Source organism: Amphibalanus amphitrite, unplaced genomic scaffold, assembly GCF_019059575.1.
Source record: "Amphibalanus amphitrite isolate SeventyFive unplaced genomic scaffold, NRLGWU_Aamphi_draft 000009F_arrow, whole genome shotgun sequence".
Lineage (NCBI taxonomy): Eukaryota > Metazoa > Arthropoda > Thecostraca > Balanomorpha > Balanidae > Amphibalanus > Amphibalanus amphitrite.
In genome coordinates, this window is record NW_024881505.1 from 2,090,670 (window position 1) to 2,113,324 (window position 22,655).

At 53.8% G+C, this 22,655-nt stretch overlaps 1 protein-coding gene across 22 annotated transcripts in view; it reads right to left on the reverse strand.

Annotated features, from left to right (window-relative positions):
• Nucleotides 1-97: 97 nt before the first annotated feature.
• Nucleotides 98-22,655, reverse strand: part of LOC122380571 (tensin-1-like) — a 156,560-nt gene continuing 134,002 nt past the window's right edge. For 8 of the 22 annotated variants that reach the window (XM_043363902.1, XM_043363854.1, XM_043363834.1 and 5 more), the window contains 13 exons: nt 17,989-19,624; nt 10,623-10,706; nt 9,678-9,923; nt 8,669-8,798; nt 8,050-8,142; nt 6,503-6,583; nt 4,996-5,108; nt 4,267-4,338; nt 3,147-3,343; nt 2,391-2,768; nt 1,715-1,895; nt 1,317-1,415; nt 98-924 (listed from right to left, as the gene is read on the reverse strand). In XM_043363902.1, the coding sequence (XP_043219837.1) occupies nt 762-924; nt 1,317-1,415; nt 1,715-1,895; nt 2,391-2,768; nt 3,147-3,343; nt 4,267-4,338; nt 4,996-5,108; nt 6,503-6,583; nt 8,050-8,142; nt 8,669-8,798; nt 9,678-9,923; nt 10,623-10,706; nt 17,989-19,624 (3,473 nt within the window). In that variant the 3' untranslated portion in view covers nt 98-761. Of the gene's footprint in view, nt 925-1,316; nt 1,416-1,714; nt 1,896-2,390; nt 2,769-3,146; nt 3,344-4,266; nt 4,339-4,995; nt 5,109-5,718; nt 5,788-6,502; nt 6,584-8,049; nt 8,143-8,668; nt 8,799-9,677; nt 9,924-10,622; nt 10,707-17,988; nt 19,625-22,655 lie in introns of all 22 variants that reach the window. The other 14 variants (XM_043363910.1, XM_043363964.1, XM_043363988.1 and 11 more) reach the window with 7 other exon arrangements.

Genomic DNA, 22,655 nt, shown 5'->3' on the forward strand with positions numbered 1-22,655 from the left:
ACTTTCATCCATAGATCTGGGAGCAGTTGATCCACACCTATCAGAGCTGGCGCCATCTCACGGACAGCTTCAGTATGGCAGTCTCAAACGCGGCCAATAGGCGCTAGTTGGTTTATTCCGACGCCAGTAGAGGGCGCAGCACAATATAGGCAGGTTAGCGAGCACATTCTTCACTCACTCTCAGTCCGCAGTTTCGGCCGCGGACCGCCTCATCACATGAAGAGCCTATGTACACGGGGCGGGACGGCGGCGGCGCCCCCGACGGCCCGGGCAGTCAGTAGAAAACTATGAGTGGGCCGGCGGCCTGCGCAGGCGCGCCATTAGTGAATTACGCGCGCCGACGGCCGGCCTCGCCCTGTCTTTGTGCCGCCCGCCGGCCGCCTCGAGCTCTACGTGGCACTATCCATTAAATACAGCTACCTGTGATGGCGTATGGCAACAAGGACGATCGGGCCGGCGAGTGGCCCGCGCGCAGACAAGCTCCAGAGCGCGACACGGCGCAGGCTCTCTCTCTCTCTCTCTCTCTCTCTCTCTCTCTCTCTCTCTCTCTCTCTCTCTCTCTCTCTCTCTCTCTCTCTCTCTCTCTCTCTCTCTCTCTCTCTCTCTCTCTCTCTCCTCTCTCACACACACAAACTCTCACTCTCCACTCTTTCTCACCCAGTTTCCAATTTCATCCCGTTTCTTTGGGCGCACATTGCGTGTTACCGCGGATCGCACGATGGCACGGCGCCTCCAGTTGCGTCATCAGTCCACCGATGACGTCACAGCATGTTACGCGCGCCGCCGTACGAGCCGGCCATCATGACGTTGGTGACGAAGTTGACGATGGCGGAGGCCGGCTGGTCGGCGTCGTACTCGGCGAACAAGTGGCACTGGTTGTTGCCACTGGACGGACCCTTCTTGGCCACGAACCCGAATATCCGCCTGTGGGCGCAGAGGGGCGGGACGGGACAGTGTCAGAAACGGCAGCATGACAGCGGGGTGGTGTCAAAGAGGGTAGCACCGGAATAGGATGATTGAATATCGTTCAGTCTCGATAGAATAGCCATTAACATTATCATCTAGCTGACGACGTGGTCTGATAATCGTTATTGAGTCGCGAGCGCTGGTGCCTTGTGGAAAAATTGATACATACTATAAATAAGGTAAAAATGAGACTTTTATGCACTAGTTCATGCTAAAAGATAAACTACCGGCACTTTGTTTCTGATGCTCAAAGATCATCCATTCAGCTCCATTGTTACACGGACTCTCGGCCGATCGGACCGCGGTAGTTGCCGCTCCCGCCGCCACGCGGCGCTGCCGTCGCCACTCACAGGGATCCCACGGGGTGTCCGTCGTCACCGCGCTGGGTCCAGCGCCGGTCCTCCGGATCCAGACTGCAGTGGGACACCAGGGCCGTGTTGTAGTGCCGCCTGCCGGGGAAAGGGAGGAGGCCGTCAGACATCGCTCGCACAGGTGGAGAGCAAACTCCATTGCTGAGGTGGCCTTGGAGCTCATGTTGACCGGTTCATGATTCAACAAGACTACCGACCATCGCCAAGCTGTCTCATACGGATCGGCTCGGACCAACGACTGTCCCTCATATACGGGCTGACTCAGTCTCACATACAGGTAGACTCCTGCCACTCTGACCGTAGTGCCTGGTGCCTCCTATGTCCACGGATCGATTCTCAGTCTCACCTACTATCTACACTAACTCTCCGTTTCTCACCTGAAGAACTGTTTGCGGAGGCTGTCGGTGAGCGTGATGCCCTGGTGGGAGACCTTGAAGTGCACCACGACGCCCTCGGGCAGCGGCTGCTTCTTCAGCAGCTCGGTGGTGGCTCGGCGCACTGCCTGCGGGCCCGTCAGTGCCTCCGTGTCGCACGACCAGAGGTACAGAACGCTGCAGGCTGGAAAACAGAGGGCAAAGAACAAGAGTCAGCAACGACCAGAGGTACAGAACGCTGCAGGCTGGAAAACAGAGAATACGGGGTCAGCAGGGAACGGGGAAGGGTGAGCAGCCAGCACAGGTAGCGCACACTGCAGGCGGGAATACAGAGGAAAGGATGACTCGTGAGTCGTGACCACCGAGTAGCGACCACAGGTTCGGGAGAATGTAAGCTGAAACATGGAGAAAAGGAGTATGGGCATTGGGCAGCCAACAGTTACGGCATGTAAGACGCAGACGCTGCAGCCTGGAGTAAAGATAGAGCAGGGGTGAGCACTGGGCAGCCGTCGCAGGTAGAATACCGGAACAGGACACTGGAGCACACGGACCATGGGTGGGCACCGATCACTCTAACAATGCCTCCTTGCCACTCCCTTGACCCTCTCCCTCCCCCACAGGCCACGCTCCTCCCCACCTCCTGTCCCCTCCCAACTGCATCTCCCCTCCCCCTACTGACCAGCGCCGGTGTCGAGGAGCGCGCGGTGTTTCTGCTGCGCCGCCGCCGGTGCCGAGTCCACAGCGTCCTCCATGCCCAGGTCCGCCTCCGGCAGTGTCAGCTTGCACGGCAGGTCCAGCTGGGTGATGCTGTGCTGGTACACCAGCGCCGAGAGCGAGCCAAACGTCGGCTCGTTCGGACATCCCTTCAGGCGCACGCCCTTGTTGGTGGTTTCGATGAGGAAGTGTCGCACCAGCTCGCTAGCAGGGTCGCCGCCGCGCGAGGGCGCGCTGGCGGGCGGAGACTCTACCTTGAGCGCCAGACCGAACGCGCCCGGGAACGAGTTGGAGTCGCGGATGATGAAAGAGCCAGGCGCCTTGTCCCGCAGAAGGGAGATGGCTGTGGGAGGGAGGTCAGGTCAGGTCAGTCGTGAGGTTTGGTGACATTCGATCGCCTATCTTCGTAACTGCCCTTACAGGGAAGATTGTCCATGAGTTGACAAAGCGGTTACAAGATTGGTTACTATCCTATCCAAAAATACAAATTGACGCAACTTCTATGTACTGATGATGCTTACAAACAAGCTACTGATGTGGGTGTCATATTCCTGAAGTTCGTAAACCTCTCGTACCTAACCGTTCTCGTGCGCACCCTGCGGGATGACTATTTGACCCGTGACCGCATCTCTGTCTTCTGGGTTCTAGTCCGCTCCTGTGTGCACCCCCTGGATACACCCCCCCCCCCCCTAACCCGTATCCCTGCCATCCCTTCACGTACCCTGTTCTCTGCTGATGGACGGCTTGTACCACCATCGGCTGTTGTCGCGCACGAAGGTCGGATGAGCCGAGATGACCTCCGTGTCGGAGCTGACCGACGACTGGCGACTGCGACCAAGGCCGCCCGGCGGCGACGACTCGAGCGCGGCCGACTGCTCAAAGTGCACCTGGTGCACTCCGGGCGACGGCGAGCGCTCCCTGCACGAGAGGGGAGAGGGTTAGAGAGGGGTGGCTGTGGGGAGGGGAGGGGGCTGAGTGGCAGAGATGGGAGGCTGCCGCAGCTTGGAACGGCCAGTGATCAGCTTCGCAAAACAGCGCTTTTGAAAACAGAACTGGACGTTAGCGAAGAAATGCAGAAGTGGCAAGCACTCCTTGCAATAGGTACTCGAAATAATGCTTTGATGATCATTTGGCTTTACATTTCCGTCAAAGTTATAAACCTAAAGAAGAAACTTAAATCCACACAGCTTCAAAACAAGTTCTCACTGATCTTTTATCATATTTTTAATGACAAAGGGCCTAGACTACGGGCTACTGACCGGATCAGCGTTCTTAGGGAACAACTGCACCTTGGTATCTGCTCACAAGTCGGCTTAATACTTCCTCAACGGCCAACACGTCACAACATTGTATTGGGTATCGACAAAATAAAACTAAAGAGAGACCACTCAACAGAAACCGAGGACATGTAGCACATAGAGAAAATGTCATCAGCTTGCCAGAACGGAGCAACAGAACATAAAATCACCGCTATAAGGTAGGCAACCAATAAAGTCATCTCATGCCTCGCAAATAGCTTCACATTTCAACGGAAGAGTGCACGACCATGCATTATTCCGAAGTTGTGGACCTAAGCAATCTGGTGCAACAGTGGAATGAAACACTCGTGCAGACTGAATAGTTCATCCATGCGTGTAGGGGCAGGTCGGGCAGGGAAAGGGTGTCATGTCAAATGTGTACTAACTGTGCCTCTATTTAGACCCGGCGGCTGCCGCACTGCACCTGACACAGCGTCAGACACTGTACCGCTCCGCTCCTCTGTCAGAGGCGGTACTGACAGCAGCCGCCGGGCGGACAGGCCGTGCATTTAGAGACGCGTGCAGGTGGCGCCACCTACGTACCTGGCCGGCCCCGGCACCTGATAGGGCGTTCGTGTGTACGTTTTAGTCGTCTGGGTGACCGTCAGCAGTTTTCTACAGAGGGGAACACAACAGTCTGCGTTCAGAGTCCGCACCACAGCAGAGCGAACGGCAAATTATAGTTCAGTGGGCTCTGGTGAAGCCCCAGTCATACGTGTAAGTTGCTGAAGCCGGTTTTATTTGGCGTTATTGATGAGCATTAGCCAAGTTTGTTAATCTAGCAAAAATAGAAGCGCAAGAGTGGGCATTGGGCAATTGTGTGAATGAAATCAACGTCTAAATTGCTTGACGGTTGCTCATCAGGTTTGAATAAGTTGCGGAAATGAAAGTCAAAGTAAGGGGACGATGAAAGAAATTCTGATAAATTCTTGGTTAGATTAGTCAAGCGTTAGATGGTTAAAAATTGTTACAAGCAAAAGCAATATTCATTGAAAAGGAGTTACTAAGTATTCAAAATTACAGTGCGGCGATCTCATATGAACAACATTTCATGGTAATGCAAAATGACATTACTGGTAAAAACGCTTATTTGCAGTATCCTACCCCATATGAGTTTAGCCGGAACGGCCCTGATGGTAGACTAGGACAGCCTACAATTCCTAGCGACAACCAGAACCGTCCTCTGTCCCGCAGCTCGTCCTCTGAGTGACGACATAACAGCACCCAACCCCATCTGTAAGAATCTTGCCCCAACCCTACCCAGTCACTCACCGCTGGCTGGTGGGGCTCTTGGGCGGCAGCGTCTGCGACTGGTCCTGGTAGGGCGTTCTCGGCGGGTTCGGGAACGCCGGCGTCTCCGGTCTCGGCTCAGATGGGTCCCTCACCTGCACGGAGAAAACGGTCAGGCCAAGTGTAGGTAAACATTACACAGTGTTGAACAACCCGTCACCTACCACTGCAAGGTCCTCGCTCAGCGAGGGTAATACAAGGGGATAGGTAGCTTCGGGGGAAACAAAAAGAAGCAGAGCTAGCTGACGCAGGAACCATCAACCAAGGCACTCAATCTGGGGTCATCAGTGACATTAAACATATGAGTGTTGCCACGGGGATGTTATAAATGGAGAGAACATTAGTTGTGAGCCGTTATGACAGGGCCATTATACCATGAGGGATCACTAATCAGCACATCAGCCATATCATGCTCCTTCTCATTATTCGTTAGTGTCCGACATGTTACCCCTCACGGGAGGCACTGCATATTCACCCTCCGTCCCTCGTCATAAGGATGTATAAATCACAGTCACTAGAGTAGCGCTTACTTGGGAGCGCCGCCAAGCCGGTACAAGCGGCGCGTGCAAGCCCGTCCCGGATATTTACATTGAGGCCGCCCCGTAGCTACTCACTAGCGCGGGACACACGTGCTTTGACACACATTGAGTTAACTCTGCTATCCCACACATGCTGGCCCCATTAGCCGGCGTTATAGCTTCTCACCTGATGTGTGCGAGGGTTGCGTAAATTAACGACCTTCAACCGGTATGTTAGTTCTTCTAATTTAGTCAGCTGCAAATAGACAGCGGGCGAGCATGCAGTTTAATGACCGAGTTTCAGGTCAGGCAGCCAAACGCTGCGGGCGGCCGGAGCTAGGCAGCGAACTGGCCAGGTTAGCAGCGAGCGTGGTTAGCCGGCAGCGGCAGTGGGCGGCAACACAGTGGTCGGTAGCACACTGAGCGGGCACACACCGTCAGTCAGTCCACAGGGGTGTGAGGAAGGAAGCAAGGTAGGTGGGCCATGCTCACAGGATGTTACAACCGGAAAGCATGCGTGTTAACCGTGGATTCAAGGATTACAAATCCGTCACAGGTGCACAGGGCTACAGGTGTAAAGGAAGTGAGCAACAAATGTGATAGGTATGATGTGAATCAAATTGACGGGCACAGGTAGAGGGGTCGTGAGGGTAACCCACTACCAAAAATCACGGCATACTGTCACAAACTTTCCAAAACTAATTAGGGGATCGTCTCATAAGATCAACACTACAAACACAAAAACACGACGAACTCGATCATCCATCCAAAAATATACCAAAACATCACTCTGCCACAAAACCATTCAACACCAAAAAACTACCACACGAAAACCACAAAAAACGGGACACCTCTCGACCACCTCGTCCCACAGCTCCGGCTGCTGGTCCCGCACGGCACCGCCAGGTCACTGGGTCACTGCACTGCGGGTCACTGCATCGTGCACAGTCGGCGGGGCGGTCACGCCTTACCCAGCGGCCGCTGCCCGTGTAGTGCCACGGACTCTCGGCACGGTCCTCGGGCCACACCAGGGCGTCAATCTCGTCCTCCGGCTGTCGGGAGCGCTCGGGTTACCGGGGATTTGTCGTTGAAAGTTGAAACGGGTCGAATCGTTTAGTAGACGGATAAGCTGATGTTTCTGGGAGTTATTACTCTTAATTACGGAAACATTGCGGTTTAGAGTTTTGCGCGAGTCAGACGTCACTTTTGGAAGTGATTGGTAGACCGTCACGTGACAAATAGAAACATAGTTTTTACAGATCATACATAACACTCGATACAGCTAGCAAATCGTTGTATAATTTTCATTTTTACAGATTTAAAGCAAAAAGTACGATTTCTCCGAGCGGCAAGAAGGCAATTTCTAAGCGGCCTTGTATTGCTGAAGAAGTCTCTGGGTTAAGTTTTAAAGTGCTGCCGATCTTTCGAGATAACGTACCGACGGCTGGATATCCAGCGCGAACCGCACTGACGGTTTTCCTGCGCGGTTTCTCATCACGTTTCCTATACCTCCACGGGGCACCTCGACTTCTAACTCACGCTTTCACAAGTACGGTCTCACATAAAATGACCTGCACCGAGCGGGTTACACTTGCAGAACTCTAGATACCACTATACACCGGGATGAGGGTGATTTTGAGGCAGATTAGCGCGCGCACGCACACAGTTCCGACTCCATACACAGCCGGCACGGATCGGGTCAGGAGACCCCCTGTGTGCCTCCGACCCGTCGCCAGTCGCAGGGACCACTGCCTGCCATCGCCGCCAGGACTCAGAGGGAACCGGTGCCAGGTGCGACGACGCACACACCGACGCCGCCCCGACTGTCAGGAGCGCCCGGAGTGAGGCGGGCCAGACGGTCCACCAGGTGACAGTGCTATGTCACATAACCGTTCTGTCACATCTGGCAGCGACCGGACTTCAGAGGACAGGTGGTAGTCACTAGCTATCTTATGTAGGATCGCAAGTGACAGGTCTAATGGAGATCGATGAAGTGAAGGATTTGCCAGGATGTGCTCCGACGAAGGCGATGAGTTAGAGGTTTGGCAGGTCTGCGGGTTGATGAGAGCGGTCCAAGATCCACCCACCGGTCTGGCGTGGTGTGCGACGGCGACCACGGGAGGATCTACTCCGGCCGACAGACTGACAGATGGACCGATAACCGTTCCGCCCATCGACACTGGCACTCCACGCCGGGTCATAACGAACCGTAACGGCCACTGGCACGTCAATAAAGACTTGGCATCGACACATCAGTCGACAACATCGCTCACCACAAAACATTCCATTCCAACACCACTTTCGATTCTCAACATCACTCAACTACGCAAACACTCATTCACCATCACACAGTCATACACCGGGCCTACACACAGCCAGCGAAGCAAAAGCGTGTCCTAAAACCAGATCCGTGCGCCGTGAATCCCACACTTTACATAAAAGCAGTGACAGCCTCAGAGCTCTAGTGCGTTTTTCTACAACACAGCTTAGGAAGATAGGCAATAGATAGTCAACTTACACCACTTTGGCCATTCACGGTGGTGAGAAGACCTTCTCGATCGCGAACGGGGGTGGAGGAGTACTGGCTGTACTGAGTCGTCTTCGTTAGGTGCTGCAGGCAAACAAACGACAAGCGAACGCGCTCATTGGGGGGGCAGGACAACACTGAGGCAACTAAAGAAAAATAGCTAGGCGGGAGAAAATAATAATGCATCAACTAAACTAACTAAGCAGTCGTCTAACTGAAATTTATCCGATGACATAGTAGGGGAAAACAAAATGTTAGGCAAAGTTAAAACTTTTATGAAAGGATGACGGCGCGCTAAATAAAAATGAATAGCTGGTAAAGCAGCGATAGTTACGCATAAAACAACACACTGGTTTTACGATTAAAAACGACGACATTTTAAAAGCTCAAATAAATCACAACACAGTGGCAGCGTTACGAAAGCGAGGAACAATCCACGAAACTGCACGTCTAAAACTATTATTGGCAAGCCTGGAAATACAACACACGAAGTGGTTGTCACGTCTTCGTTGCCATTCATCGACATAATTCACCCCTTGTGGCATGGTTGACTCTGTAACACCCACGAGTCATGACTTTGACTCGCCAGCATCCGTTAATGATGACTCACCGTCAGGTCAGAGTCGCTGATTTTTCTCTGATCGCCCCTGAGCACCTGCACGTGGGGTCTCTGTCGGTCGTAGGCGGTCTCGGAGCGGTGCCTGGCCAGTGGCCGCTGCACGCTCCCGTACTGGTTACTCCTGGATCGACACAAAGAGAGACACATAGGGGCTGTTAGGGCTGCATACTCCCGTACTGGTTACTGTTGTATGGACGCAAGGGAGACACACAGCCCACAGGGACTGTCAGGGAGGGATGAGAGGTGCTGTTGTTAGTACATGTCAACGTGCGCTTTTACATAGTCTGACATAACTAACATACATAAACGGCATAAACAACGGTGATGTAAGAAAAAATAGCGTTGCCTCAAAGGCAATGGTGTTGAGGTAACTTTGTAGCTTGGTGTCACTGGTCTCTCGTTTGGCCCTGTAGCCGACAGTGTTCGTCAATATTTGTCTTGCAGAAACTGTGTCCCGTTCAAAGCCTCACCACCCATCTCTGTTACGCCAGCCGCCTGATTGGAACGCTCTGTGTCGCCGGCGGATATAGCTGCTCATCAAGGCACCGGGAAATCATCCCCCAGTCCCCACACCCACCCAGTCTGAAAACATCCCGGCCCCTACCGTTTGACCTCCGCACCGAGCCAATTCAAACAGCGCCGGTCTGTACGGGGCAGCACATCAGTCACAGAGCCAGAGAAAACACGCAGGAGGTGGACCGTGGGCGGCGGCGGTAGGGCAGAGGTGAGGCGGCAACGCGCTAACGAAACACGTCTGAGACAAATAAAGCGCCGACCGATAGCAGAGCTACTAATTATTTTAATCCTTCCCTGTTCCTTTTCCCACTTTTCTTTTACAACCATCTCCTGTCTATGCCCATCGAGCCATTAAGCCCTAACTTTTGAGAAAAAAAAAACTCTCCTTCCATTCCGATCTTTGCCACTCTCTCCTTAGTCTCTCTCTAATTCTTCCCGTTCCCCTCACTCTCCCTCTCCCTCTCCCTCTCTCCCTTCCACTCACCTAAAGGAGCTCGCCGTGCTCCGTTCGCGGCTGACACTGCGCGCGGCCAGCTGCGGCGATACCGGCGCAGAGCTGCCCGTCTTGACGCCGCTCGTGTTGACGTGCAGCGGCGCCATGTGCGCCGGACTCGTCTCACGCGAGGTGTCCGTCCAGAGGGTGGTGTCCGACGTGTAACCGTCCTCTAGACCGCCCTGCCGCTGACGCAGCTCGTGCAGAACACGCGCCTCCTTCGGCTCACGCTCACTCCTGAGGTAAGGACAGCGAGCCGTTAGATGCGTACTGAGGCAGGGAAAGCGAGCGGTTAGCTGGGTATTGAGTCAGGAGGCGAGAACAAGGAGGGATCAGACAATGTCCTGTATTTTGTTATGCAACAATCTTAGCTTTGTATCGCCAGTTTTAATCGCTAGATAAGATGACATTGGTTCTGTAGCCCTAGCCCACCTGCAGCTATACTGTGCCACAAAAGTCCAAAATTCTACCGCTAGATGGCATTAGTGTGCGCGCCTGTTGCTATGCTGCACCGCAGAACAGCCCTATAAATCCATCGCTAGATGGCATTAGTGTCAGCGCCTGCAGTTATGCTGTGCCGCACCACTCCAAAAGTCCCGCTAGATGGCATTAGTGTCTGCGCCTGCAGCTATACTGTGCCGCAATTGCTGTAGCCTACAACTTGAAGGATGATGTGAATCAGCTGATAAAAGCAGCATGCAAGGAAAAGCAAACACGACAGGGAAACAACTTGCTAAACCGGTCATGTCGCGGAAAAATGGTGACGTCAGGCTAAGACCCGACTGTTTCCGTCATAATCAAGCTATTTACTGGTTTTCAATAGTGCTAAGGGTACGTATGTAAATAATTTCAAAGAAAGCTTTTGACGTCACTAACATGGTCTTTGTTTAGCCGTGCGCCAGAAGGCACACATTTGCCCACACACTATTGACCCACCTGATGCGCGCCTGTTGCCGATCCCGCAGCTTCTGCTGCTGCTTCTGTAGCCAGGTGATGTTGCCGGCCGAACCAGGTCCGTCCCTGTCAACACAGACGCATGTACGTAAAGACGCGATCATCATCAGCCGTCACCGAAGGAAAATGTTAATGAAGGCTTCAGCTCTTGTCCCTAGCATTCAACAAATCATATGCAGTTGTTACGGCATTTTCAAGGCCAAATAATACACGCAATATCTTTCACAAACTACAGCATCATATAAAAATACGCAATGCAAATTTTCACGATCAATGTACAATTTCAATTATAAATGCGACAACAAAGCAGACGTAACGAATGACAAATAAAGAAAGACAATGACAGCTTACTCCATCATTCAGGCAAGGAATATTTTTGACAAGCACATACGACACAACTAACAGCACACAGCACACACAACACAAACAATATGAAAGCATTGTATGTTTAACACTGCAGACAACCGCTTGACGCACTCGGCCTAGAAATGAAAATACCACCAGCACAAAACTCCGTCTTACCAGCAGCGGATCATGTCTGCACCTCACGTAGCTACGCCCTTCCCCTACCAAACTCCACAAACCACACAGAGAACCCCCGAGTCCAGACTGGGCCCGCTCAGAGCACAGGGAAACACTGACTGCCTGGCTGAGCCCGGCCCGGGCTACCGACCGAGCCACCGAGCCGGCTCGAGGCCCAGCGACCTCCAGAAATAGCGGGCCCAGCCACACAATCCCCTCCGAGCGGGCAAGTTTGGCCCGTACGGACCAATAGCGGTGGCGGTACCCTTCCCAAACTAACCGCACGATAGAGTTAGGGATGGGATGAAACAATTTTAAGGTCGGATAAGGACCGTTTTAATCTAAACCATATATCGAGAAGATGCAGAATCATACTCAAATTCGCAATTGGGTAGATTCCAATAAAACGTATTTATCATTTTCTCATTTTTCAAACAAAATATTCCAACTTCTTCAGGTAGTGTAATTGGGAATCGATGTGCCAGTAAGTTCTAATCTGGTGCTGCCGTAGCATATCAACGCGATTTGGCCGGCGACCACCCAGGAAAAACGGTCGAGGCGAGCTCAAGGCGGCGTCGACTTTCAGTAAACGTGCGGCGCGCTGTTTGGAGGAAGAACGGATGTGTGGCGGGGCTGCCAAATGGCTCGGACATGAGTCATAGGTGACTGACAGGCCCGCCAGACGAGGAAAAGTGACAGCTCCACATCGAACGCGCCTGCAAAGAGTGAAATAAATAATTTATCATACATATTTGCTACGGTGCAGGAGCCGCTAAATGATGCGGCGTCCTGTGCAGGAAGCTGATATTTGTCACCCTAAATTAGGCGCTGTCAGGTGATTATGTCAGAGCAGAAAATATACATACACCATCTGTTTCAGAAGACAACCTAACGATTAGAGGAGGTCCTAAAATCCCTGACTGCGACTATGATGGGCAGCACGTCAGCTTCAAATACAACAATAACACACAATGCTGTGTAACGTTTCTTTACTGATATCAATTGAAGTTTTTCTTCAATTGAACGCATTGAATAAGTTCCATTGACGAGGGGTTGAGCCGTTTTGAGGTTTCACTGAAACTAAGGGGACCGTGTTGAGTCGACCTGATTGAATCATTCAATCAGGTCGACTCGACTATTTGAATGTAAGTAGTTCCTTGTGATTTCTATTTTTGATTAGGTGAGTCTGGATGTCAGCATGCGTCACTAGGTTCAGCTCAGTATACATAGTGACGGCTTAGGAAGGTCGTAGCAATGAATGCCTTACCGGACAACAGCAGCAAGGTTGTAGGATAGTAAACCGTGTACGGCGTCACCCCAAACAAACCTGTGTGCTTACAACTGGGGAAACACATCCCAGTAAACACCACATTGTTCGGACAGGAACGTAACAGAGCCACTCTGTCCTCAGTACAATGCGGCCACGACCTGTAATGAACAATTCACTTCATGTGTGCAAACACGCCTGACATCTGCTGGCAGTTAGCAGTGACACAAATTGCCGTCCCTCTTACATTCCAAGCGCGGCGCTGTCTTCGCACGCTAATGATGGTGTTTGCAGAATGCAGAGCTCTGAGAGCTCGGCAAGTTATTGACGAGTGGTAGCGGCCAGGCGATGTGCAGCCTGCTTTACATAGTTAGTCGGCAGTAGTGGCCTTGGCACATGCGGTCCTCCATTGATGATGCATGGCGCAGCCGTCGCCGTGCGTACAGGTGCGGGTGACCTGGTGAGCGGCTGCTGCCAATGGGTGACAGCTGATGACAGCTCTTCTGACAGGTGAGATGATAAGTAAAGCCAAGCATCGAGCTCAGAACAGTGCCAGTCTCAATTATGTGTGAATCGTAATGATACTTGTGGAAGGATTGTGGGCTTCAAGACATCTTACACTAGCATAATCGTAAGTGCTGTTCAGATAAGATAAAATGCTGTGAGAAAGACGCTATCATTTTGCAAATATGCAAAATTTAATCAATTATCTAATCCCTGTTGTCTGGGTCAATGTGGCAGCGACCAGTTATCCCCTGGGTCTGAGTCACCGTGAAACTAGTCAGAGTTATCCTGTCGGTCTGAATCACCAGCCGCCGACTGGACCGGGCGGCAGACAGACTCTCCAACTGACTCAGTTGGCTGGAGTAGAGCCAGACAGTGCCGGACGTCAATGCTGCTCGGGTTGTGACCCCTAGCAGTTGCCACTTCAGACGCCAACTAGCGGCGCACTTTGAACCGAAGCCAGCATCAAGCCGCCTGACAACTGGGTTTATTTGAGCGGAGATGTTAACAGCGGAGCATCAATGTTATTCAAAGGAGTCGTTTCCGTCTGATGTTTTAGCGTATATCCTCGTAAACGAACGGTAATCGCGTTGCTTTACGCCGGTTGATTTAAAATCCACGTGCAATCAAGTCACATAAATGGAATCTTTTCCACGAAAAATTTGACAGAAGTTCATAAAACGCGTCGACAGTGGTGCAATTGAAACTGATACTGTTTTTCGCTAAATACACCGACTACTTTATTTCAAATTATATATTTTTAATTTCATTAGCCCGAAACTCGGCATAAAACCTGTTAGAGCCCCACTTGTTCCACTGAGGCCCGATCCGGCACCTCCATTCGACAGGTCGGTGACCGGAGCTGCGCCACGTCCGCCTCGCCGCGCAAGGTCCGCCGCAGCGACTGACAGAGTGGGCGCCGCGCCAGCCGCCGCCACTTGTTTTGTGTCCGGACTGAATATAAATAGGCCGCCCACGTTCGTCCGCGAGCGTGGTCGCCAACAGTTCAGGCCACCAACGAAAACAGCGGCCGAAGGTCAGGGCGGCGCAGTGGCGGACCAGGTGTGACCCGACACCCACGCGCGTCCAGTGCCGCGCTCGCGATAAGCCCTGACCTGACGTCCGACCTTGATAGGCTACTTCCGGGGTAAACTGAGATTCGATCCGAGTCGATGAGGTTGGTAAAGCGACACCAGCGTGACACCACGGTGCTGTGTGCGATAACGTTGTTATCGCGAATGGGCATGAAGGTGAGAGTAGCGCTATAAAAGCAGGCTCACGCACCGCTCCTGCATCGCTCCTGCATCCGCCTCTGCGCGTCGACAGGTACCGGTGCCAGACCAGGCGCCGCACCTGTCAGCCGGCCCTTCTCCGGCCCTGTCTGAGCTCCCGAGCCATCCGTCAGAGCCGGGTGCGTCGGCGCCGACGCGGTGTGACCGACGACCTGTCCGGCACGGCGCCAGGCCGAGACGACCGCTGCGGGGGCGCCGGCCGACAGGGGAATGGCGGTGGGCCCGCCCCCTCGTTCGTTCGCGGCCCGCCCACCGGGAGCGAAATGCAGCCTGGCATATCTCAACAAGCTGGGAGGGAGGATCCCAACCGCCGCCGCAGCGCACTGACCTGTTTTTCCGTCAGCACTGGGTATAAAGTCAGCGCTCCACCGTTCCCCAGTGAATGACTGGAGGTGACAACTCCCCTCTCTGCTCGGCTTCATTCACCGCTGCAGTCCTCCTTTGCATATGTCCAGCATTGCAACATTCTAATGCTGACCGCCCACCCAGCTATAGTGCTGCATCCGCAACTGAATGAGGACGTGGGTGAGACAGGGACAGCTGAGGACGATTGGGGACGATTGAGGACACTCTCAGAGCACCGAGGACAGTTCTGAAACAAATACGGTCTCTCGCGGTGGGCGGCGGCTTGCCAACACCGCCCGCCCCCTCCGGAACTGCAGCCGACACCAGTCGGCGCATCGTGGGCGAGGTGGCGCCGCTGAGGCACCAAGGTCGAGTGGGAACAGCCCACGCGCTAAACACAGAGAACTGAAGCACGGTGACCGGACGGCACCGGACCACTCGCGCTGCCTGCTGTGCCCTGGTGGAGGCTGACCGTCCCTTCTTCTATCCTCTAGGGTCTCGTTAAAATACCGCCATCACCATCTCGACACGATGCGGCGGCCAAACGACCTTGCTTTCCGTCAGGTGACATGATGACGTCAGAATGACGTCAGTGGTGTGGAGAGAGAAGCAGAGCTGCCGTGGGAGGATGCGTGTGCGTCTCTGGCGAGCCAGCAGGTGTGAAGAGACTGGCCAGAATTGGAACGACCTTGGAGGGTTGGCAGGTGTCAGGGTCAGGTTTGACTTGGGGCAGGCGTCGGCATGAGCTGGCGTTCGTTCAGGAGCTGGGAGGCGGGAGCCAAACGTAAGGAATCAGGAGAGAGCCAGAAATCGGCAATCAGGAGTCAGGAGTGCACTATATCTTGAATCACGTCTAACGACTATGAGCATTGGATAACTTTTCCAAATCGGGTGACCAGTAATCATGACTTACTGAATGCATCGCAAAATTTGCATAGAGAGCTCGCTATTCCCAAATAGGTGCTTCGGATGCCGACATTCCCGAGTTCTTGCATTCGCCCACGCAGCGAGCCATTGCTGATACAGGCCAAGGGTCTGCGGGGGAGAACAATGGAGGAGGATTCAGGTCACGGCTCGAAGGCCATCAGTCGGTCTTTTTCTGCCCAATCGAGGAATCAGTGCAATAATCCTCAGTCTCACTGCAGTTCCACAGAAGCTGGTGCACCCACTGATCCTTCCGTCTCCTCCGTCTGACAGCGGGCCGGCGCCGTGTCTGCCCGGGGGCACCTGTGCCGCCCGGCCGGCGCCGCGGTGCGATCAGATTGGGATGGACGGACAGCCAACAGACGGTCACGGACATCCTGAAGGTCACACGACGGAGGAGCGAGACTGGCGGAAGGAGACGCACTCCTCACCGCCCGCCCGTCCGCCCGGCCAGTCAGACTCACCCAGTCAGATAAATGGATTCTGCGTGTAGTGAGTGTCGTCGAGCAGTGTTCAACACGACTGCGGTGATGATGCCGAGATTTGGTTAGTTCTCTAACCGGTTCACGCCGTCCCACAGTCGGCTGTTTTTCAGACGCATTGTCATTCATTGAAGGATAAATTGTCGCATTGAAAGCGATGCTGTTGAATGAAAAGGAAAGAAAGGTGGAACAGTCTATTGTGCCGTTCTTTTGCAATGACAGCCACACACCACTCAATGCCGGGCTATCTAAAGCACATACGACTTTTGTTTTACCACCAGGCATAACAACAAGGGCGTTGTTACGACCGGATGCCTTCATCTCCCCCCGTCAAACCTATGACATCATTGGCTTCCAGCGGCGCTGACATCACCCTGCAGCACCGCAATAACCGTCTCGCTATGACGTGATGCGCCCCACTTTGTTCCGTCCGTCGACGACAGGCCGTCGGCGCCGCATCTCGTCGGAACAGGCCGTCGGCACCGTATCGCGAACAGCCGTCACCGTGCTTCATCATATCTCCCTTCACGATGTAACGGAAATCTCCCCTCCATCTCCACCCGCACCCTCCAGCGGCAGCGGTGACGATTCCAGTCCACTGAGGCACGTCCGGTCGTCACGGCACCTTGTGACGTCATTGGAGGACCACAATGACGTCACTGGGGTACGAGATCGAATGCCGTATAGGGTAAGGCGGCGCAGCGGGGCAGTCAGGTCAGTAGGGAGAATGTTAGTGAGGCACCGACGGGGGAGTGAATTCCAGCGCGACTTGACAAGGTCGCCAGTTGACGGAGCCAGCTGATGGCAGATTGAGGTGCCATATTACCATACATGGCTACCATATAAGATCGCCCAAACGTCATATGTGAGGACATTTTGTACACTCATCTATGAGAGCGGTTGTTATCTTTATAGTTGTTGTTATCTAAAACAACTACTCTCTATAGTGGTTGTTTTAGACTGTTTTGTCATTAGTCGGTGAGGAGAAAGGCAGAGCGCGGCTCTAGTCGGACGGACGGACGGACGGACGGACGGCACTTACCTTCGAAATACGTTGGAAGGCCGCGTAATTGAACACTGTTACCGAGACAAATTGTGATGACCGGAACAAATGGTAACTACGGGGAGTGTGTAACTCTGTGAAACACCTGACAAGTAGGTGTGTACAAATCTTAAACGAATTGGAGCATAGGCAACGTTTGCGGTGTAAAGGGGAGAGGCAGTCAAGACATTTTATAAAAAAGTAGTATCTTCAATAAAATAAAACGTTCATTGATGAATTAAACGTTTATACAAATACGGGTGATCTAATTTACCTACAACTGAAAGCAAATAAAGCTAATTCAATCTCTAGATGTTTTCCAGACTCCAAGTAAGTTGCTGTTCAGACTGAAATCGTGCCATAAGTAAATAAATAAATAATATATCTAATAAATATCTAATCTCTCGTCTTTACGACTCAGTTTACCGAAGGACGGTGGCCGAGGGGAGTGAGCTAATTCATAATTTAGTAACGCTTATGAAACATTACAATGGTCATGCACCGCGTCAGGGGAATGAAAGGTCAACACGGAACACCCGAACAAAAGAGCCAGAAACATAAACAAACAACTAGAACAGACAAAGTACAAGCACCAGACTAAATAATCTTACAGCAGGCACACATTGGTGCGCATCGGTTAGTGCAACGTCATGCAGACGATTGTCAAAAGAATACAGATATTAGGTACAATGCATCACAAAAAGACACACAAAATATTCAATGCACAATCACGTCCAACTGCACGGCACAAGAAATATAAAAAAACACTTCATTAAAGTCACACGAAGCAAACAAACAAACAAAAAATGGAAAGACATGTTAGAGAGATATGGGAGAGACAAATGGAAAACGATAAGAGACAAATAAAAACTCACAAAAGCCGCCAATGGAAAGATGAAGATTGGTAAAGATATAGTGAGGCAGAGAAATGTGAAATTTAGTGGTGTCATCCACCCAGCTCTGTACTCACGGCAGGTCCTCGATGACGAACTCTCGGATGGTCTCCTCCATCTTGGTGACGCCCGTCTGACCGCTGCGCTCGTCGTCGTCGACCATGTAGCGTTTGGTCGTCTCGACGATCCGACGCGTCGGGTTGGGGCTGCTCGGAACGTCGAACGACTGGGTCGACACAGTCGTCATCGAGTTGGTGTTCTGGTCGTAGGTGGTGACCACCTTGGCGTTGGGGTCGTTGAGGTTGATGTCGATGTCGCGTGGTGCGGGCGGAGGCGCGCGACGGAACGGTTCCACAGCGCGGGACGCGGCGGGAGCGGGAGCGGGAGCGGGCGCGGGGGCGGGCGCCGGAGCTGGTGAGGTCTTGGACCGGATGGAACTCTCCCAGTCGTAGGAGCGGTTTGACTTGAAGGTATCTGTATTGAAGGAGGCGTTACTGCGCAGCGTGTCGGTGTTGTACGACTTGATGGTGTCAGTGTTGTAGGATTTCATCGTGTCCGTGTTGTAGCTGCGGTGGGACGGCGCGCTGTCCGACGCGAAGCTGCGGTGAGACTGGAGCGTGTCAGTGGCCTTCGCAGTTGGCCTGGTGAGGCCAACGCTGACCCCGCTACCATTCGTCGTCTTCGAGAACGACTCGGTCACCGTGCTCCTCGACGTGGAGCCGTTGGTGTAGGTCTTACGAGGCAGACTCGGAGACGGCGGCGCCTTCCGGCCGGCCGGCTGCGAGGGCGCGCTCGAGACGCCGCTCGAGATCCCGCTCGAGATACCATTCGAGCCACCACTCGAGCCTCCGCCGCCGAGCAGTTTGCGGACGAGTCGTGGCGACTCGAGCGCGGCCCGAGTCGTCTCTCGACTGGCGCTCTCTGAGCGGCGCGGCGGCTCGGCGGACGGGCTTGGACTGCGGCGGGACGAGGATGCAAAGTTGGCGTACGAAAACGGCTTGCTGTCCGCACGCGCGTGGTACGGAATCTCCTCCTCGGCTTTGGCACTGAACGACTCAGAAAACGCCGAGTCGGACTTGTAGCCGTTGTAGTGCACCATGTCTACTGCGTGCGGGGGCGGGTTGGGTGGCGACTGCTGCTGCGAACCGTACCCGGAGCTCACACTCGTGTCCGCGTCTCTGGAGCTCACCGTCCGTCCTCGCGACGTCGCGCGCTGCTCACTGACACTGGCCACCGGCGCCGACGCGAACGTCGGCGTCTGAATCGTGTCTAAATCGGGCGCGGGCGTCTGGCACGGGCGCAAGTCCGGTATGTTGGAGCAGTTCTCCAACAGTCCACTGAGCAGCTCGTCCAGCTGGGTAGCGTCCACAGACGGCTGTTTGGTCACTCGCGGCGGCGGTGGCGCTTCCACTGAGGACCGACAGAGGCGCGCGGCGGCGGAGGTATCGGCACTCACCAACGGACTGCTATCACAGGGCGCCGAGCGCGCCGAACCGGCCGAGTGCGGGCCTGACGGCGAGTGACTGCTGCCGCCACTTAGTCTCTCTCTGCCTCCACTCGAGATACCAGAGTCCATAGACACAGTGTGCAGTTCATGGCTGTCGGCGGCGGCGGCTGCGGCGGCACTCCTCGGACTGACGGGCTTCTTGGCGACGGTGGCGTAGAGTGAGCCGTCCAGCGGGCCCTCCGTGTGCGCCGGCGGCTCGGCCGCGTCTGAAACACAGTGCGGCCACCGTCAGCGGAGCGCGGCCGGAGCGCGGCGCGAGCGCGGACCGCCGCCGCCCGAGGCGCCGCCGCACAGCTGACCACATCAGCGACAATAGCGGCGCACGGCGACCAGCGGCGGCGGCGGCACGCGCACAGTCGAACTCTGCATGAGAAAAGGATCCGAGCAAGGTACAACCTACCCCAGAAACCCATCAGCTCCCCCGACAGGGCGACTACATTCAGTGATCACATCCCGACCGGCCAAAAATCACAGCGCCTGCTCAAGGACTACTGGGGCGGAGGCGGCGGCCAGTGCTCCGACTGAGGTACAGTCGTACACAAATCGGACCACCGGCCACTGAAACCGCCCCTCCATCAGTCAGTCTTAAAACAGAACAAAAGCCACTGCAAAATATAAAAAGAGGCACTATAAATTTCTCGGTGACGGAGTGTGGCGAGATATTTTAACGTCTCGGAGCTGTGAAGGTCGCCCGACGCATCCAGCTGACGGCTAGGCTGGTATGATGACGTCACACTGACCGGCCTTCCGTTCCGTTGTTACGGCTCGTGACGTCACAAAGTGTGACATCATACCGTGTGATAGAGAGGACGTGGGCGGACAGCCATTCCCACCAACTGTTGTTGTAAATGAACGGAATGGGGAAACCACTCGAAGGTACGCCTCCGATGATTTCACGACACAACTGTTATTGACTTTCTAGCTGCGGTGACACGGGAGGGAATGCCGAAACAACGACCGTCGAATATGACGTCACAAATCTGGACGAAGCGCCGACCGGCCTCCGGCGACGGTCTCGTCACTCGAGAGAGTGAGCTGTCGCCAGTCGCCCACGTTGGTCCCCAGGGGACAGGCAGCGCTCGTCAGCACGTCTGACCGACCAACAGACGACCGGAGGTCGGTGACAGGTCGAATTTGCGACCTGTCGCGGCGGCACATCTCACGGCGTTCGTGAGCGCCAACTGGGTGTTATAGGCAAGCCGGGGTCGCGTTCGGAGCGTGACCGTTTAACGGTGCCCCGCCGGACTGAATGAATAATTAACGCGGTCTCGGCGTCGACGGGCCTTCCTTCTCCCGGCGAGAAAATTACCGGCGTTCACGCCCTCGACTTACTTTCCCTGCCACAGGCACCGACAAAACGCCAGCCCGTCCCGAAATTAAACTGTTATCAGCCGTGTTGTTTCCTGTCACTACGTGCCCGTCATTAGAGCAGCGGTCATTGTCAAACCATCAATTCGGTGGCGCCTCGACGATGATTAGGCAAAACGTGTGTAACCCAGCGCAGCTAAGCCAGCAATGAGCCGACAGCATAGTAGCGCCCGTATACAACAGCACCACACGGTAGCTTTATAGACCAAACACTGACAGATGGCACCTCGGCGGCCTTGAAACCGTCGCCTTCGGCTGCCGTGTGCGTCCCACATCAATGGGGCATTGTGTGAACCCAGCTCAGGCTGCCAGATAGACCGCGTTCGATCTATCTGGCAGATAAAGGCAGTGCGCTGACAGCAGATGGGCTGCGAGGGCGCCCGCGTTCTACGTGCTGGTAGTATCGCTTACAGGCCGGCGAGCAGGTCGGCAGAGGCTGGGTTGTTGATGCCCATTGCGGCGCTGTATCCGGCTCTAGTAATGGGCTCAGACGGGGAGTAATCGTCGGACACAGCACGGGTCGGATCCCATGTCGCACACAAGACTGCTTTCGACATTGAAATGAATGGAGTCTCAGCAATGCTATTTCACAACCGTCTTGTTAGGGAGTTGCAAATGGGAGACTCATCAATTGAATGGAGGGCCGTTAACAAGGCTAACATAAATGGCAAGCGTAATTGGAGGTACAATGTCGGTACAATCAGTTTGTCGTTTGATTCACGACAGCAGAGACAATACAATTCGTCATTATTAAAACGGTACAGTTTGTCCAGCCATTACGGTACAAAGATACAAAAGGTCTCGGCAAAAAAAAAAAAACTGGGTAACTTAGTTAGATAAAAAGGATTGGTAGCTGTAATTATGATTTCAGGATGAAAACGGATGATTGAATCAACTGCAAAACTTTCCGAAGCCAAATCTTATTTCATTTCATTATAAATTACACAATAGATAGTACATTACGTAAGTGTAATTACACTGGATGTAGTCTGCATCGAGGCCTGTTAATAGCGTACTCACTACCCAACATGCATGTGCAATACAATGCCTAATCGAGCCGCTGAACGCTGTCGGATTCTCCAAGACACAACACGAGCACCAAAAGCCTATCAGATGCATTAATTTTCCACCCAGACGCCTAGCCTCAAGGGCGCTATAGTCCGTCCAAGATAAAAACGCCCGCTGTTCACCAGTACCACCTGCTGGATCAGCAGACCAAACCCACGCACCAGACCATCCAACCAACCCCCAGTCACAACATCCCACCCTGGACGACACCAACACACCTCTCTGACCGTCAGCTCTCCCCTCTCCCTCCCTCTGCCTGGCGCCAGCTCGGCGGGGTCGGGACAGCTCGACCGACGCGGTCACCGCGGCCGTTCTGGGTGGAGCGTTCATGGCACCCGCGCCGGCCGTCCCAGCCAAATTTGGCGCACCAATCAGGGTGGCTATCAGGGCTCCGCCACTGGCGCCGCATGGCTGGCGCGGTCAGGCTGAGGCTAGAGAGTAGGGTCGGAACGGACCAGCGACCGACAAGGGCTGGACCTGGTCATTGTAGCGTTCAGTACGTAGGTCAGTATAGCGGTCACCACAGAGGTCACTAGCGGTCGCCGCAACGGTAACGAGAACTCACCACTCAATGCATCCAGCACTGAGGAAAGAGATGCACTCACAAGCATTGAGAGCACCTGGCCAGAACATACAGAGTACATAGGCCAGCTTGGAGAGCACATGACCAGAGCTCGTAGCAGTTGAACCCTCAGGTGCTCTGTATTACAAAACAGTCTGTACCGGACAGAACAATGGAAACCAGAGGCAATCTGGCGTCCGAATTCAATCACAAGACCGACATTACGGGTCAGGTGTGAC